The 19,137-nt window shown below is 47.4% G+C and overlaps 2 protein-coding genes across 2 annotated transcripts in view; both read left to right on the forward strand.

The window, feature by feature from the left end:
• Positions 1–12,710, forward strand: part of KIAA1671 — a 71,781-nt gene extending 59,071 nt beyond the window's left edge. The window contains exons 7-13 of the mRNA XM_084297294.1: positions 735–853; positions 4,808–5,063; positions 7,128–7,302; positions 8,663–8,790; positions 9,162–9,295; positions 9,469–9,552; positions 10,090–12,710. Coding sequence (XP_084153420.1) covers positions 735–853; positions 4,808–5,063; positions 7,128–7,302; positions 8,663–8,790; positions 9,162–9,295; positions 9,469–9,547 — 891 coding nt within the window. The 3' untranslated portion in view covers positions 9,548–9,552; positions 10,090–12,710. The remainder of the gene's footprint in view (positions 1–734; positions 854–4,807; positions 5,064–7,127; positions 7,303–8,662; positions 8,791–9,161; positions 9,296–9,468; positions 9,553–10,089) is intronic.
• A 4,064-nt stretch (positions 12,711–16,774) lies between these two features.
• CRYBB3 (crystallin beta B3) lies at positions 16,775–19,137 on the forward strand (the record flags this gene model as incomplete). Its single annotated transcript, XM_084297629.1, has 5 exons — positions 16,775–16,849; positions 18,146–18,264; positions 18,372–18,504; positions 18,589–18,731; positions 18,972–19,137. The coding sequence occupies 5 exons, from the start codon at positions 16,775–16,777 to the stop codon at positions 19,135–19,137; spliced, it is 636 nt and encodes a 211-aa protein (XP_084153755.1).

The raw sequence follows: 19,137 nt of genomic DNA on the forward strand, positions 1-19,137 counted from the left end.
TTCTGGAGCAAATGAACATTGGTCTGCTGCAAATCTAGGGTGCCAGCAGCAGCCGCCGACCCATTTCTCTCCCCTGGAAAGGAAGGGCCCTTAGATGCACTGATTCCCTTTTTATTTCATAGATCTGCTGCCTTCATAAAATAATTACTTGAGACATGAAAGGTCAGAGTAGAACACAAGGAAAAAAAGCACTGCAGTCTGTCCTACTTTGTGTGTTGTATTTAAACTTTACATTAACACACTTCAATTTGTCAAAGGCTTTCTAGGAGCTGGCCTTATGCTTATTTATTTATTTATGATTTTTATTTTGAAGGTCTTCCAAAGAAAGAGCTTAAAAAAAAAAAAAAAAAAGGACTTTCATTAAACCCAGGAAGCGAGTTGACGCTTCACCTATATGTTTGAGGGAGATTACGTGTAGTCCCAGCAGAATTCTCTGTTTGTATAGGTGCTTCTAAAGCCTTTGTGCAACCCAAGATAAGAACAATCTTAAAGCAATGTGGAATTTTAAAACTAGCTAGTTGGTTCCTGCCTGGTGGTTTGCCCAGGAAAACTGCTCACTGTATATGCAGTCATTGTTCTGGGTTCACAGTTATTTTCCATGTTTAAATTCATTCACTTTTCTCTTGTCCAAGTTTTAACTGCTAGATTCAAAAATGGCATTTTAATTAAAGTCAGTAAGTCAAGTTAGCCAAGGGATAAAGGAATGAGGAATTGTTTCCATTGCTTTGTTGCAGGATCAGCTGAAGCAGTGCTTCTCCAGACAGCCCCCTGAAGCGAAGGACACAGACACGCTTGTGCAGGAGCCCGACAGCCAGTATGGTACCTGGAACGAGCAGCGGCACAGCGGGGACAGGTAAGAAGCAAGGTCCCTTCGTCATACACACAAATTTTTCCTTAGCTGGTTAATGAGAAGAAATTGTTCTTCTGGTCTTCATGCAAAACACTCGAGTGTGCCTGCATATATGGATGGATTTTTGCAGTCACTGAAACAGGAGCACACAACTGTAAAGTTTCTTTAGTCTGTAGGTGAAGAAAAATTTCTTTACTACCTGCAAACAGCAATAAGGTTGGAAATTTAAACTCCATCCCCCAGGGAGAATGCAGTATCACCAAATTGTAGGCAATGCTGAAAAAAGCTTGGACTGGAATAGATTTAACAAGTCTGCTGGTGTGTGAAACACCAGCTAAATGTTATTTTTTAGTGCTAAAATGGTAGAATATATGGAGAAAAATAAATTTTCTTGAGTTTAAATACATGAAATGGCTTTGACTAAATTAACATAGGTAGTGTAACTTCTGTATGCTTTGTATTTGTGTTTGTTTTAGTAACTATAACTCAAAATGTATGTTTTCACATCTAGACAGTAGTTACCTGCTTGTGTGATAGGTGAGTCTATACAGGTAGAACCAGGGTTGTGCAAAGATTTTGCTAAAGTTGTCTGACTTTTCCCTCTCAGGTGGATAAGGAAGTGGTCTGATTGTGGTCAGGCAGGGTGCCCTAACAGCTGGGGGAGTTGTTTTACTGTTTTTTACTATTATAAATTTGATCTCTCCCATACCAGTTAGCGTTGCCTTAAAACCTGTGCTACTGGCAGGCTGAGGGCCAGAACCAGTTTGAAACTGGTGCCCCAAATGCCAGGCACGGGGTCAGGCCCCAGGGTGGCATCACGGTGCGCCTGCAGTCCCTGATAAGTGTTAGGATGCGATGCCCACATCCCAGCTGCTTGGAAGTGTGTTGGTGTGAAGTGAAGGCTGAAATGGGGTACCAGCTGAATGAGAGGTTGCATCAGTGATGCTTTTCTGGTGTTAAAACCACTCAATGGAATCAACCTAGAGCACTCATGTGATTTTTTTTCTTCTCCTTCAGCTGTTGTGCATTCTGCTTGATCTGCCCTGCTTGAGCCAATATCTTATCTGCTCAATGTAGTTTGAAAATAGCATTTTCCTTGCTCTCCTTAACGCTATACTTGTTGAAATCTTATAGCAGATATTAATGTCAGTTATGCTTGGTGTGTTTTACACTTGAGAGCTGTGGGTTATAAATATTTTATTGCATGTGAAGGCAGGGTAGCTTTCAGCTCGAAGTTCAGCAAGCTGACAGTGACATGCCAAAATCTAACTCTTCTGTAAAATTAACTGTGATTTTAGTAATTTATGGACATTTTCTGACATCAGTTTCCTCACCAAGGTGCTTGTCTCAGCTCCAAAGCAGACAGCTATTTCAAACCCGGGAGACTTTTCCTGCTAAGAAAAACACCACATAAAAAATCAGTGTTATTAAAGCATCGAACTCTTAATCACCATGTCCTAGAATTTTGTTTCCTTGGTAGTAAATGTTTAGTTTCCAACTGTTTTATAGCATATCGATGCCTGCAGTGATGCCCCAGCACTTTGCCATGCCCTTGCTCTGCTTTAGCCCCACGTTAGGCTGGTGTCTATGAGAGCAGTGCTGCAGAAGCAGTGCTGCCCTCAAGCTGCTCTGGGGACAGGAGGGTCACAACAGTGTCACCAGCCCCCTGCTTTGGAGGCACTTCCAATTTCTTGTGCAAAGTAGCATTCCTTTGCTTCTTGGTTCTTAGTTCGCACGATGGAGCAACGCGTTCTCTGTGGTCTCAGCACTCTCCTGCTAGAACTAATCAAATTCAATTGCAATCGAAAGTGAAGATTGATCTCAACCCATTGCATGTGTGTCATAACCATTCTGCTGATATCTCTGTGAACTACGTGAAAGATAATTTTTCAGAGTGCAACTACCTGTAAGTGAAACCTGTTGAGCAGTGTTGGTAGCTTAATAGGTACAATGTAGAAAGGCATACTCATAAAATCAGAAGCCTTAAGCAATAGAGAGAAGATGGATAATGCATCTCAGCAATGAGAGCTGAAAGCATGTTTTAAATGTCTATATTTGACTGTTATTCTGAGAGGATTTTTCCCCCTAATTTGCTATTCAGATGGGAGAATCCACTGTGCATAGCAGATTGTTTGTGCTCGAGTTATCCTTGCCATGTGTGGTGATTAGCTGTGCCACGGTGGTTAGCATGCGGCGCTGCTGTGACTGTGCAGGAGCTCTGAAGGAGAAGCCATTAGATTTGTGAATTAGAAACCACCAGACAGAGTAAGTTCAGTGAGAAATTTTTTTCTCCCAAATATTTTCAGTTTTTGAAAAACTGCACTGAGTTGTACTAGCTAAGTCCCGGGCTGCAGAAGGGGCTTTCTGGAGATGCACAAATCCGAGCGGATCCTGTAACATCACCATCATACATTTTAATTTTCCCCTAAAGGTGCTAAATCTCCAGATTGCCACTTTTTTCCTCTCTCTACATTCTCCCATATTTCAGAGGATCTAGAGCCTAATGCTGCAGAAACCAAATATCATTCGAGGTAAAGAACGCGAGACAAAAACTTCCCCTGGAGCTCATTAGTACCATTTCTTAATTATCTTGGGGCCCACTGCTGGAGGAGGGAAGAGGCATTTGCCCGACTCATGTACTGGAACCCTCTGTGCGGTATCCTCTGTGCCAGGCTGGAAATTATATCATGTCCTGCTGCTCGGTAGAGAGCTGTTATTCAGCAAAGACTCCCGAGTGCTTTCCTCCTCCCAGGACTGCCGTCGCTGCGGGCTGTATCAAGCACCAAGGTCTGTTCTTTAAAACGGGCATCTATTCATACGGGTGCATTCAGATGTTGTGTTTTTAGAACAGTTTTCCTAAATACTTGCCTCGAGAAAAGGTGCTCAGCAACAAAAGACTCTTACTGAGCAGAGAAAAAAGCTGAACTCCCTAAACGCTTTAGATTTTGGTTTTAAACTGGAGTCTCCTTTAGCAGCCCTGCTAAAAAACCACCCAATCTGGCACTGGGACAGAACAGGGCGAGCATCCCCAGCGGAGCACATGGACGAGCCCCTAACGCTGCTGCGTGATCCAGTGGTGATTGTGTGAGATAAAGTGTGTGTTGATAAACATTCAGATGGGCTTGGAAGAGCAAGGAGAAGAATCTTTTAGCAGCTTCGCTCTGCCTGAGGCCTGCAGACAGGATGTTATTCTTCAGGATGCTCTCAGACGTGCACAGCGCCGAAGTGGACGGTCTGCGGCTGCTGTACATCACAGGCAAATTGCTAGGGGCTCTTCAGCAGCTTGCCATTTCGCTGGTCTTGTCTGTGTGTGTGTTTGAAGGGGCCTTCGTGCTGGGGGAAAGAACCCCCAAGCAATAAAAATGCACTGTGGTTGAATTATTGCAGTTTATCTGCATACATGTGTTATCTACGACGTTGTAAATCCAAGTGGGTGAAAAAGTTGTGATGATGAAAAGGATTCGCAGCCTTGCCACTGATACCTCCAGAGATGGCTTTGCTACTGGCAGCGATAGGTCCAGTTCTGGCCTTTGTTCATCATCACTGCCATCTTTGTGTCCTGAACAAATCCATTGCTGTGGACCCTTTGCAGAAACCATGCTGGGTTTGCTGCTCTGTGACCACCTGGAGTGGGGAGATGGCAAGGATGTGACAGTGGCTTTGTCACCTGCCCTTCCCCAGCACTGAGCACCACACCAGGGGCACAGGGCAGGTCTGTGGCTGAGCGCCTGGTCCTTCTGCAGCCAGAGGGAAGGGCATCTGCCTTCAGCGTGGTGGGGGGCCTGCCCCTCTGATTGCTGCATGTCTGACCCTGCGTGATCTGACCCTATTTTGGAGCAGTTCATAAATGCTTCAGCGTGTTGGGTTCCCTTGTGATTGTTGACACGTGATCCAAAATAGCCTTGCTTGTATTTATTCACCCTGAAGTCTCATGGGTTTTGTTTTCTTAATTTGCAGCTTTGTGCCTGAATCGCCGTCATCAGAAAACGATGTCATTTCAACAAGAAAGCAACCACCAAATAGCCAGCCATCGTCACTGTCCTCCCAAACAGAACCTGCCTCCCTGGTTGATCACCATGACTTCTCAAAAGACCAAAGGAGCACAAGTTTGGACCGCTCAAGCACTGACATGGACTCTACTGATGGGACTGATTTACCTCCTCCAGGAGACACCTACCCTGATGAGAAGACCACTGACTTCTCCTTCATTGATGTGAGTCACCGGAATGGGAAAGGAGACATTCTCCTTCTGTTAACCGGGCTGTTTCTGGCACTAGCCATTGCAAAATATTTTCCACAAAGTGCACTCAGTCTTCCTCTGCCTTTTCTTTATCACATCGAATTTTCTCAACTGACTTCCCGCTTGAAAAGTTTGAGTGAAGCTGCGGAGTACTTTGAGTTTCTCTAAGGTTTAGGTTTTGAGAGATTCCAGTGAGTTATTGGCCTTGGTAATGTCTGCCCATGGCTTAATAACGTTGCTGCTTCTCTGTCTGCTCCTCAGTGAGCTGTAACAGAAGAGTTAAATGGCTCCATGAACACCAGAAGCGTAATTAAATAACCCAGATAGCTAGTGATTGCTGTGCTGTGGGACATGCAGACTTAAGGCTATAAAGATGTTTATGAATATTTTTCTTATTTACAATTGGGCTGTTTCTGTAGAAGCTTAGAATTGCATTTTTAAAGGCTTTTTCATAATTAAGAATTTTCATAATTAAGAATCTTGCAGCTAGTATAGAAACAGCAGTTTCTGCAATGCAGTTAGATGAAGTTTAGTGTTCTCTGATGTGCTCACTAATGCAACTGTTAATTTCTCAGATTCAGTATAGCATCTAGGAAGTTATGTTTTTTCTCGAATAAGAGTTTGTGCACTTGTTTTTTATTATATAATGTCTGATGACAGATACATTGGTAAGGGCAAGGCTCCCAGCTTAAATGGATCATGCGGGCGCTAGGAAGGTCTCAGAAACACTGCCGTGCCTGTTGAAGCGTCACAACGCCTTCTGAATTGATGAGTAGACTGCTCTGCAAAACGTTTGAGGGATGCAAGCAGGCTTGTGCTGGAGGCAGTTTGGTCTGGTGCAGCAGAACTGGCTGTTAAAATCACAGCTGCTTCCTGCGTGGGCTGTCAGAAAGCGCCTCCAGCCAGCTCCCTTCTCCTCTGGTGTGCCATCCATGGGGACCTGCAGCAGCCCGTGTTCTGCCAAAGCAGGTGCTGCTCTCATCTTCCAGCCCACTTGGGCTGTGAAACGGAGCCAGGCTCAGGAGCAGGCTGCGTTTGGTAGCCCCCTGCTGTGAGCTCCCTCACTGCAAACACCTCGGCCTTGGTATCAGTAACCCTTGGGCAGGAGACCCCGAGGGCCCCCTGCTCTGGAAAGGAAGCGTAGCAGCACAAATGGCTGGCGTTTTGTCTGACTGTCAGTGCTTCTGCAGGTAGTAGAGGTGGCCCTATGTCGTGCAGTAATCTGGGCAGCATAAGGTGTCTTGTTAAAAACATTAACAGCTTAATGTATGGCTGTTTTAGTGCGTAGCTTATTCCTGACCTGAAATGTCTTAAAAACAAACAGAACATACTTTCTGAAGAGAAGGAGGCTGAGTGATGTTTGCTGAATGCAGGCACGTCTCTAACAACTTGCCTTTAAGAAACTGAAAAATACAGCTCCTCCTTTTGCTTTGTAAATGTAATTGCATTTCTGTTGTGCACAGAGCTTGTTGAAATGACTGATCACAAACATTTTCTGAATGCCGTGACACTGCCTTGTGGTCTGCCTGCTCCTGGTGAGCTGGCTTGAAATTTCTGTGGCTGGCAACCCGCTCGAACAATTAAATCATAGCCCTCGACTGCAGCAGAATTTAGTACAGTCGCTCTCTTTCGATGCCAGTCTTCTGATGGGCCTTCAGCTGCTGGTAGCTAGCAAGGCCTGCATTCATAAAGCACTTTAGGAACCAAAATCCTATTTATTGCACTTACTGTTTTATGAATTCATTCAGTGAAACTAATTCATGCGGATTAGACATCCAGTCAAGAGAGATCAAAGAACCAGCATTGCACCCAGTTAGGCACAATGTAGCATATCCTCATCATAAATTCTCTTTAATATAGTTTTAAGTAACTACAACAATAGTAATCAAACAATTATATATATATATATATATATATATATATATATATTAAACTGAATGGTTTAATGCTTTAAAGTAGGGAAGGAAGTCATTATGGAGGGACGTGACTTTTATTTCCAGTCTGGTTGAAAATAAGGGTTTTTGTTTCTTTTTATAGCAAACCACTATTCTGGACTCCAGTGCTCTGAAAACTCGTGTGCAGCTCAGCAAGAAGAGGCGCCATCGGGCTCCTATTTCCCACTCTCTTAGAAGAAGCAGAGGGCTGGAGTTTGAAAATAGATTTTCTTTGACAGAAGAATCAGATAATACCTGGATGTTTAAAGATTCTACAGGTATGGCTCAACTATCTGAAATAATTGTAATTGGCTTGGCTGTAAGGGCGGGATTTTTTTGAATGATGTAACATACCTGAAGTTGCATCAAGGTCTAACAACAGCTGCTGCTTCCCACCTCTGGATCATCCTCCGAATCAAGCCTTGGGGTCTGCAGACTGAAGGAAGCCCTGCTAGCCAGAGCTACAAAAGACCAGGATGTAATCTTTAGCTTCTTGCAGCTGATATAAGTTTGTTCATGGAGAAAATTTGGAGTTTAGAAACTGTTATGGTTGGATGCATTCTCTGACCTGTTCTTTACATCTAAACCTGCATGGTTTTGATGAGAGCAATTGTAATTTGTCATGTTCTGTGGATATCTCAGAAATGTTCTTTCTTTCTGGCATCTTTAAGTACTACAGGACTAAAGAAGCCTAGCTGAGGAAAAATCACCTCCTGTGAATCCATTCTATTAAAAGCGCCTCCCTCATGGCCTGTCCTATTATTTAGGATGCAATGAAGAAATGCATCAGGCATTGAAAATCCTTGCTTATGGAAGTGATTGAAAGGTTCAGTGCACGCACTCAGATCCATGACTTCATACCTGTAGCACTTTGGTGCTACGGTGATACACGCTGCAGATATTCTTTGATATTTCCCTGACCAAAGAAATATTTTGTGTCTTGTGGCCTGTTCTTTTGAGAGGTTGGAGATGTTTTTGTAACTGTGGGGTCCTATTAAAAAAAGTCAGTTTTGTGACCTGCCACTTCTGCTTTCCCTTAAAGCCTATGAATATATGGAAGAACGTGTGGTCAAACCGATCTCTCCTGTAGCCTCCTAATCAGTGGAAATGCTGTTAGGCATGTGCAAGTTGCTTTGGTGCAGATCTAACAGACCTAAAATATTTTGAAGACGTAACCTTGGTATATGCTGCACAGGAAGTTGGAATATAATTATCAACTAAAGGGCCTGGTACATGTAAAGGCAACCGTACCACTGCATGTCTGCTGCATGCAGACCGAGCTCAGACCAAAGCCCTGCTTTGGGCAGGGGGTAGGATGGATAACTTTCAGCTCTCTCTTCCAGTCCAAGTTGATCTCACATTCTGTGATCAACTGAGATGTTCAGAAGCAGCACCATTTGTTAGCTTAGGAGTACCTTCTTCTGCTCCCTCCTGTCTGCCAGCAAGAAACCTTTCTATTGCTGAGTATTTAGTGTGTTTGTTGCACTGATCTCGATCAGAGTGTTAAACCCATTTCTGTGGTGTACTGATACTACTCTTAATAAGTTTTTGAATAGAGGCAGAGGTCTAGAGCAAGATAGAGTTGAAAAGCTTGCTGACTAATTTTTTCCCTCTGATTTTTTTTTAACAATTGATTAGAAGAGAAGAAAACTATGCAACAGGAAGATTCTGATGAGGAAGAAAAGACACAGCGTACTGGGAGATTGTCTTCTGTACCCTCTCAGAGACTTCCCATATTTCCGGGAATGGACCATTCTGTTCTCAAGGTGAGTAAAGGCAGAACGCGTCAGATCAGGCTTACTGTTTCAGTAGCTGCAGATGCTCTCTAAGAATAGCAGTAGGAATGCTGCTGAAGATGACCGTGCAGCTTGGTGTGTGTGTGTGTGGTATCTTTCTCACTTTTGTACTTCCTTGCTCTTTAACTGTTGGATAGAAATTTTAAGTGATTTGGAAAAATAAACAGCTTTGCAATAGTAAACGTGCATTCAAAACTGCATAGATTTATAGGGAATCCCTTCATTGCTTTCAGGCATGGATTTTTTTTGTTCTTATAAATCTGAGTGATTTGTTTTGCATTGTGAAGAAAGTCTGAATGCTGCCTTAAATAAAAAGGACCCTTATTCTTCTTATTTTTCAGGCCCAACTGCGAAAAAGACACGAGTCAGAGAGTCCTGGTGAAACAGGTTCTGCTCAGCCGTTCAAATCCCCTAAATCACAGCTTGGAACTCCTGGTAGCAGAATACTGCCCTCCAGTGTAGAGAAGGAGGACAGGTGAGAGACTTCCATGGGCCAGAAAGATGCTAATGCTTTGGTGGAAGAGAAATAATACAAGCAGGCTTCCTGAGGCCTTAGAGAAAATCGTGTATTTCTCTTTTTTTGTTTGTTTGTTTCTGTGATGAGTTTTCATAATGAGAGGGTAAGGAGAGTGTTTTTGTATATTTTAGGTCAGAAGAAAAATCTCCTCAGTGGCTGAAGGAGCTGAAATCAAAGAAGAGACAGAGCCATTATGAGAATCAGGTTTGAAAAAGGTACCTTCTGACACAGAAAGAGGGGCTTTGCTGAATGAAAGCATGTAATGATTAAAAGAAAAGTAGAAAATGTTTCCTTAATGTGTTGCTGTGACAACTCTGTAAGCATAAATATTAAAGCAGACTCTTACTATGAAATGTGCATCCAGGAATGTAAAGCAAATCTGTGCTGAGGCAGAGCAGTGTTCCTAGAAGGTAAATGCACAGGTGATTTCATTTTCACTGATTCTCTGCAGGCAATTTTATTTTAACAACCCTCAGTCCATTTCTGCTGCCATTTCATAGTGCTTCCATCAAACAAGAACGAGCCTGTCACGGAATAAGTGAGGCCTGTACACATTTTGAAATCTTTGGAGTATGCTGTTTCAGCAGCATTCTGGACAGTTTTTGGACATCTAGTGTGTCAGATGGGAAAAAACCAAGTTGCAATACACATTTGTTGGGGCTTTCCTGTTGCAGATACTGAGAAGTGTCTGACTGCTTTCTTGACCATCTCATACAGTTACTTCAGTAGTTTGTGTCTTTCTTTCTTTGCAGATAGTGATTCTAACTAGAAGAAGATAAAGAAGTTTAACAGAAGCCTTAACTCATCTGAACTTAAAATTCATGTCATGTTGCTGCTGTTTGCTTCCTGCCTCAACTGCTATGTGCATGGTGCCTTCCTGTTTTGTGGAGAAAGCTGCTTAATATTCATAGTCAAATACAAAGCTGTATCTTTTCAGGTATGGAAGGATAGTCACTTTAGACCTACCTGGAAGAAGAACCTGTGGTTCATAGTTAGCACTTCAGAAAGTCTTGGAAGATTGTAATATTTGATCTAGGAGTGCTGTGCACTGGAGAAGTCCCCCTCATTGTTGAACAGAGACTCCATTTCTACCTATACGTTCAGCAACTCAAAAGTATGACTTTTGGTAGATGTGTTAGGTGTAAGGCTGGGCTTTGTGCTTGTTTATGAAAATAACAATTTTAATCAGATTTATCTTTTTTGTGAAAATATAGTAAGCTCCTATTTAGAATGAAATTTGTGGAAGGTGAGAGTGAAAGAACAAATTATGTTTACTGCCATACTGAAAAAGGAGACTTGATTATTTTTTGTAAAATGTATTTTTGATTGGCTTATATTTACATGTGATCTGCTGATCTAGCAGATCGATATAATTTTTAGATGAACAAATTGTTAATTTTTGTCACTCTTGAAGTGGTATATTCTGTGTTTTGTCAGCATGTGGAATAATTGCTTCATTGGAATGTCTTTCCTAAAAGGATCAAGCAATAATGTCAACCAGTTCTCTATAAAAAAAATACATATATATATATATATATAAAATGTAAATACTGTTTTTTATAACAAAAAGGAAGGGAAGAGGGAGGATGTTCTACTCATATCAGGGTTCCAGTTAATTGTTGAATGTCACTTTAATAGCAGTTTGGATAGTCCCACTTCATATTTTTATTCGTTAACCTGTAAATACCAGTTTTAAGTTTTTATTTTTATGCTGATTTTGTGGGATAACCTAAATGTGATCTTCAGTTTCTCAGATTTACTTTTCTTCTTTTGATAAGACCGATGTCCCAATAGCTGTATAGGTAGTCTCATGCATAACACGAGTGTTATGAATATCACTAATATCTCAAATACGTTAACATCTTTGAATACAGATTCTGGAATATCAACTGAGATTTCCATTTAAGACACACTTTATTCTTTCCCCAAATAAGTGCTCTTTTCAGTAAACCTGTAAAAATGTAGCCCCAGACGGGAGGTTATTCTCTCGTGTCAGTGTTCTCACGACGCAGCAGGGAATGGTGAGCTAAGAAGCGAGCTCTGCTCCGCTCCGCTCCGCTCCTCTGCGCTCCCCTCCGGGCCCTCCTGCAGCCGCTCCCTGCTTCCTCAGCCCTGCTGGCGGGTCCTCTAACGACTACAGATAAAGCACCAGCACTTGAACTCTTTGTCCTTTTTCTTATGATCAGCTTTTCAGAAAGCTGGATTCGTGTGGGGTTGCCACAACGGTGCATCTGCTAGCCAGAGTGGCATGCCTGGTCTGCTGTCTATCGAGCCTGTCGCTGCCAAAACCATGTGCCAATTCTTCTCGCGGAGGAGACGCAGATGAGGTGATTTTTAGTCCCAGTCTGCTCGCAGGAAATAACAGCAGTGTGTCAAGAGGCGAGTCCCATATGCACATCTCTCTCCCAGATTCAGTTTCAGTCGCAGCTCCCTGTACTTCATGGAGATGAAATAAGGATGATTCTCGTATGTAAAAAAAAAAAAAATTACTTGCTGCTTTGCCCTATTTCATATCAGAGCTGTTGCCACCATTGCAATTTTACATCCTCTTCTGCTACCAACTAAGAAATTACCCCCCAAGATTTCTGCCCAGTGTTTCATTCCATGTGGCTTTAGCCCTGGACCATGGGAGATGGACTTCCCTTTGAGTGCAGTCAACCAGACCGCAAAAGAGCTTCTCGTAGCTAAATTTTTTAAAGTTGCACGTATTTTCTTGCCTTCCCTGAAAAGGCAAATCTTTAAGTTGAACTTTGCACACATGTCTTTTGGGATTTTTTAAGGCAGCATTCAAGGCGTACCACCAGGTCTATCCTGTGTGACGCAGGCACATCACAGCTCTGAGCAGCAGCCTCTGGTGTGTGAGAGAAGAGAAGAACGATGCTTTCCTCTTGTTATGCAGATGAAGTGGGGCTTACTTTAAAAAGTATCTAGAAATCAGGTAAATTTCCCCTGCTTACAAGAATATTTACACAGGCTTAAGTGTAGAATTCAGCAAGCTGGCAGTGTTGCATTACCAGTAGTTGGAGGATTTCCTGTTTCTTGGTCTGATAAATGAAGGCCAGGAATTCTTGAACTGCAGTATTTGCTCTGTGTATGAGGAAACTGAGGGGATTAATGCTAGGTGTCCACAAAGCCCTTTGAATGTGTATGCATTTCCACATCTGCTTGGACAATGCACTGAAACTTACTGTATTTAGTAGTTTAACCTACTACTGAGAAATGTTTAATGCTTAAATGTCTAATTAAAAAGCAACTTTAGAATGTTGAATGGGAAAGTGTTTTTTCTGCTTTATCGTTTCTTTATGTTGTATAAAAATCAAATATCTACTTTATTCTTTTCGGGTTCTCACTGTGTAATAAAAGATTTATGAACATGTTACCACTCCATAAATGATAGAACATACTGTAATACACGTCATACACCTTATTTTAATTCTAAGTAATGCTTGTTGAATTTCTTGCACTTGAACTTCCTGCCACGTACTGTTTGCTGATCATATGAAGTGGGACGAGCCCTCAGCTGCAGCACGTTGTTCAGGTATGCTTTTTTTAATTAGAGGAACCTGCCTTGGAGCAGGTGCCAGCTCTTGTCCTGAGTGTCTGAGTACCAATAAACACAAGAGCCCAGCACTCCCAGTGGAAGGCAGTGCCCTCGTCCCTTCCTTTGCAGCTGGTAGGCTTTTTTCTGCTTCCTTAAAGAGCTGCATCAGTAGCGTATGCATCACTTTAAAAGATGAAAGCACGTGGTTTGTGGAATTCAGAAATACTTTTTCTGAGTGCAGTTTCTTCTTACTAGTAACAGAAACCCTTCCTCCGTTTTAGTCATCGCTTTGGGATTTTCACAGCCTTTCTGTTCCTTTTTATTGGAACCCCCGTTGTGGATTTTTTTTTTCCACTTTTCTGTTTGAAAAGTCACATTTTAAAAGTCAACATAGTTTTGGGTACTGTTCAAAGTTTTGCTGCTTTGGTTTTACTTCCTGCAGAGAAAGGTGCAATCTCTCAGCTCTTCAGCCTTTGAAGTCTGAAACCTTTCTGTAATGTGGCTCTGTCAGAATTAAGGCTCCCATCTGGTTGCTTGCACAGAAGTTTGCTTTACTCCATTACTTGTAGCTATCACTGACAAACTGTTAAATGGGCTACGTGTAAAGTCTGGATGTGCAAACAGCTGATCAGCCATTTCATCTGGAGCAGCAGCAGCCATTTATAACCTTAAGTATTTGTGAAAGAATCCTGAAATAATGCCTCCTGCCTTAGGTGTTAACTGAAGCCATGGCTTGATGTCAAGGCGTTACATGGAGACCTGATACACCAAAATACCTTAGTGGGATCAGGGCTGTTCTAAGGCAAATAGTTACAAACACAATGCTTTTAAAATCTGTGCCCCAATAAAAGGAACTTACCTCTCTATTCCTTACCCTGGAAAGTATCTGTGGCTGCTCCTACGGTATTGTTGCCCTTTCTACTGCTTGTAGAAAGCAAGTGTGCTCCATGCATATGGTGGGGTGAAGAGTTTGATGATTTACTGCAGATATCAAATTCAGACAGTACAATGCCCCTTTCTTGGGGGCGTCTCGTTTCGCTGGAGGATGGGGTGTGTGAGATGCGTCCACACTGACGTCCTGCTCTGTGCCCTGCGTCTGCTCGAGTACGTGCTGGGAAGGAAAAGCGAATGTGACCCCTCACGTGGGTGATGGGAAAAGAGGGGGGGGTGGCATTTTAGGGAGGATGGGGCTTTTGTGGCAGAAACAAGGCTCCACGGACCTTTAGCGTGGATTTGGGGACCTGGTGCTCAGAGGCTCCTTCCCTGGGGCCACCAAGTCCGGGAGCCTCTGGTCCAGCCTGGGTCTGCCTTGTGCTGGTGCGAGCGGGGCCGTGCGTGGTGGGCGTCCTTGTGGGGGAGGCTGGAGATGGCTCCTGGGGGTCAGCACCTCTCCCTACCCGGCAGGCAACCTCTCAGCTCCACGTTTTCTCAAAAATACCACCTGCAATAACTGCTGACTTGACTGGTGGGATTTGGAAGAGGAGGAGAGGTGAGGTCTAATGGTTTATGGATTTTCTTTTTCCATGTTAAACGTGAAGACCGTATTGAGCCTGTTTTTAAAGGAGCTATTGTACAGATAATTTTTTTCTATGTCCCACGTAGCCTTATAGAATATGTAAATAAGGGTCACACAGTAAATATATTGTGCTATAAGAAATATTTTGTACAACATAATTTCCTAAGTAATAAAAGTTATTCTGTCTGTTGTATATTGCATGGTACAATTAGTATTTTCTAACAATGCACTGTAAGGATTTCTCAAAGGGACTTAAAAGACTGACAGCAAAAGGAAACAGGTCTGTTAGGAAGAAAAATCAATGAGATCCCGTGTCCCTTTTGTTCCTTTTGCAACTGCCTCACCCCTGTGCAAGCTCCGGGTGTCTGGGTAAGGGAGAGTCGTGGGCACTGCAGAGCCTGGTGTGCAGGGGGACGCTGGTGAGGAGAGCTGCATGTTTGTCAGCTGCTGAAACAGTTCTGTTTGGTGAAAGAGACAAATCGACACCTTCCACTCCCTCCTTTGAGTCCTCCTTCTGTATAGAAGTCAGTTTATTTTTCACAGCCAAGAGGTTTTGTGTTCAAAGACAAAAATGGGAAAAAAAAATGATAAACCCAAACTGCATTCAACTGCTGTCCGTGGGCACAAGGGGGTTCCATAAATGTCTCAAATGTGCGGGCGCGATGCAGGAATTGCAGCAGAGTGCCTGTCTTGGGGCGGGCCCCCCTGGGCAAGGCTGCAGAGGGGCAGGCATCCAGCCCTGGGGCAGCGGGACAGACTCCAGGCTGGCCGATCCGGCCAAGCAGGGCTGTAGCTTTTTGGCAATTTCGTTAAATGCTTCAGGTCCAGCTCTTCATTTCAAAAGGCCCACTAAAAGCAGGTCAGACGATGATAACCCCAACGCTGGGATTCCACCTGGATCTCGGTGAGCCCTGGGGCAGGGCACCCCGCAGCCACCGGGTCAGTGGTCTCCAGTTTTTCAGCACTGCTGGAGGTGGAACAAAGCCTGGAGCGCGGGGCATCGGGCCTGCTTCTCCCAGCACAGGCTCCTCAGCTTGGCATTGTGCAGAGCAGCTGCCCATTTTTCCCGTCTCTGATCGTGCTTTGCCTGTGCAGATGAATCCATCCACGTATGAGGCCCCAGAGCCCTGTTCACCTCCTCGAGCTCAGGGGCAGGAGGCTCAGCAGGGCGCAGCGAGGGAGAGGGGACGCGGTGGCGATGCTGCTGCGGGGTCAGGGCCTGCATCGGGCACCAGCACAGCCCTGTTGTGCTCCAGCCCAAACAAGCTGCAAATGTTTTGCCTTTTTTTTTTTTTTTTTTTTTTGGCTTTGCGCTGCGCCTGTTTCTAGGCTAAACCCTCCCCTTTACTGCTGATGGGAGAGTTTTCCAGAGAACCTGGCAAGAAGCAGCGTGAACGTGCTGATGCGAGTTCCCACGTTAATCTGCTGCGGGTCGGGCGGCGCATTTTTAAGGGACAGCCGGGAGAAATCTGAACAACGCTTCCATGGTGCGCCGCGAGCCCACGCTATTGAGATGAAATCCCACGGACGCAATCGGGTGGACGCGGCTGCTGCATCAGCGTCCGGGCAAAGTGCTGCCCTGTTCAGCCGCAGCGCATAAATAGCACGTCTGCTGCACTGCCACCAGTGCAGGAGCTCGCCGGGAGAGGTAGCGACCTGCTCGTGGGACCGGACGGGGTTTTAGGGGGGCACCGGTGCCTCCAGTGTGTGGTGGCGAGTGTGCTAGACGTGATGCTGCAGGGGTGCCGATAACAAGGGCACTCGTTGAGCTCTGCGCCTTTTACTCCTGTTAACATCTCCAGACCCCCTTGCGTTAGCGTGGCAGGAGGAGGAGGGCTCGGCTGGGGTTTCCGTTCAGGCAGGACCCGGGTGCTGCTGGCAGAGCTCAGAGCGGGTCCTGCTGCTGTCCCACCGCCTGGCACAGCCCCACGTGGGCTGGGGGCATCTCCTGCCCCAGGGGCTGCTCAGCCTGCTAGGGTGGGGGGAGGCTATCAGCCACTGGGAGCTGAGAGCAGGCAAATCCCTGCTGGAAACAGGCCAGGCTTTTAGACACGAGCTCGATGAGCACCTGGGGCGGCTTCCCGGGGTGGGAGCAGGATCCCTGCTCACCTGGAGCGTGGCTGGGGCCAGCCCAGGCTGCTCTGGCCCCGCGCAGCAGCACCGGGTGCAGGGGGGAGAGGATGGCAAACGCAGGAGTGCTTCTGCCCTGGGCATCCCTGTGAAGTGCCGGAGCCTGCAGCTGCCCCGCTCAGCACAGGCTGCATTATTTTCTGTTACCCGTTCTTCATCTTCTTTACTAAGCACTTTCTGGTTTAACGACTCACGCCTCGCATAAAGCCGGTGCCGCGTTGACCTCCTACCATTCGGTTTTCCAGGCACGATGACTGAGCAGCAAAGTTCCCCTGAGCAGATGGCGACTGGGGAGGGCGCTGGCGAGTACGGTGGCACCTACAAGGTACGGGGTGGCGACCGAGCGCGGGCTGGCTCCGCTCGGTGCTGCCGCTCACCCTGCAGCACCGCAGGAGCCGAAGTCTCACCCGTGGCAAAACTGCGCTGCGGGCTGGCGAAGCAAGCGGCCTCCTAACGCAGCAGGGTGGCGATTCCACTGCTGGGACAAGCGTGTCCATGCTGCCGGCAGCTCTGCCCCGCTGCCTTACGGCTGCCTGCAGGAGGAGACGCCTCCTCGTGCGTTTGTGGCTTCCCAGCGACTCTGCACAGCGCTGCGCTCCAGGAGATGGAGCACTGTCACGGCTGGCGGCGCGAGCAGCAGCGTCCTTCCCCATGTGTTTTTTTTCTGGTTGCAATTCTCACGCCCATGGGTTCGCGGAAGGCTGGGCTGGGTCTGTGAGAAGCTGTGGTCCAGCATCTGCACCGCTGCCGCAGGTTGGCAGGGCCGGGCTGTGCCGCCGAGCCCCGCAGCTCGAAGGGTGGCCTGAGAAACCACTGGGGAAGCTGTCGTCTGTGTCTCTGTACGGGCAGAGGTGTGACAGCCAGCAGGACTAATGCTGCGTGCTTGGGAAGGAGGTAAACGAGTCGGGAGCTCTGCAGGGGCTGCAGCCCTTCCCCAGTGGGGGACGAGGGCACAGCCGCTCCTGGCCATGGTAGCTGGGAGGGGAGCGGATCCTGCACACGGGGCTCTCGGCTGCCAGAGGGCAGAGAGGTACCAGGAGCTTGTGCTGCCTCCTGGTTTGGGCTGGAAGAAGTTCCCGAGGACCACGGGTGTCATCTCCATCCTCTGCCGTCCCCACAACGCCCATCCTAGGCTCAGGAGTTTCCAGCCATGGCCCCACTGGGGCTTGAGATGAAAATACCAAAAGATGAGCTGGTTCCCAGGGCCGGAGCAGGCCACAGGAGGCGATAGGATCGGTGAGAGTCTGAGGAGGAAGCGACGTGCTGTGAACCCGGCCCCGGGGCAGGAAACCGCAGCCGAGCGGTCCCAGAGCCCTGCGGGCACAAACCCTCGGTGCCTGTGGGGCTGCCGGGGAGCTGGGCTCCAGCCTGGCACGGCTGAAACACAGCAAGCACCCTCAGCTGGGGCCTGGCTGCCAAGCATCGCCCACAAGCACGAGAGGAGCAATGTCCCTGCACCGAGTCCCCAGCAAGGGGACGTGGTGCTGAGACCCCCAGCGCCTTGCTGCGAGGCCACCTGAGAGCCTGGCTTTGCCGTGCACGCATTTGCCATGGGTGTGTGGTCCTGCAGCATTGCAGGATGCGTCCTTCCCTGCCTGCTGCCATCTCTGCCCCCTCCCAGGTCACCATCTACGAGCTGGAGAACTTCCAGGGCAGGAGGTGCGAGCTGACGGAGGAGCTCCCCAATGTGGCTGAGAAGGAGCTGGAGAAGGTTGGCTCCATCCAGGTGGAGTCCGGCCCGTAAGTCGGGGAGGCGGAGGCCAGAGCAGCCCCAGGGCCAGGGGTCCCCACCTCGTGTTGGGGTGCTGTCCCCGTGCAGGGGTGGCCGTGACCCCCTCGTCCCGCAGGTGGCTGGGCTTCGAGCGCCAAGCCTTCGCCGGGGAGCAGTTTGTGCTGGAGAAGGGGGACTACCCGCGCTGGGACTCCTGGTCCAACAGCCACAGCAGTGACAGCCTGATGTCCATCCGCCCCCTCCAGATCGTGAGTAGGGGCGGCGATGGGGTCTGCGGGGCTTGGGGGGGTGGGGGGGAGTCCCAGGGCCGCCCCTCACAGCGTGTCCCCCAGGACAGCCCCGACCACAAGATCCACCTCTTTGAGAATGTGGGCTACACCGGGCGGAAGATGGAGATCGTGGACGACGACGTCCCCAGCCTCTGGGCCCACGGCTTCCAGGACCGCGTGGCCAGCGTCAGGGCCCTGAACGGAACGTAAGGACCTGGGGGGTCCACGGGCGGCTGTGGGGGTGCTCGGTGCAGGTGCTGCAGCAGGATGGGGGCAGCCCCCTCCACCCTGCCATCGTCCTCTGGTCTGGGGACTGGGGCAGCGTCCCTGGGGCTGAATGAAGGCTCCTGGCCCTGGTCTGGGGCTCTGTAGAAGCAGCAGAGCCAGGGCATGGGGGGCCCTTCCCCACCCCACGGTGCCACTGAGCGCTGCCCCGTGTCCTGCAGGTGGGTGGGCTACGAGTACCCGGGGTACCGGGGCCGCCAGCACGTCTTCGAGAAGGGCGAGTACCGGCACTGGAACGAGTGGGACGCCAACCAGCCCCTGATCCAGTCCGTGCGCCGTGTGCGGGACCAGCAGTGGCACCAGCGGGGCTGCTTCGAGAACAGCTGA

Source organism: Netta rufina, assembly GCF_964035555.1.
Source record: "Netta rufina genome assembly, chromosome: 17".
In the NCBI taxonomy this organism is placed as follows: Eukaryota; Metazoa; Chordata; class Aves; order Anseriformes; family Anatidae; genus Netta; species Netta rufina.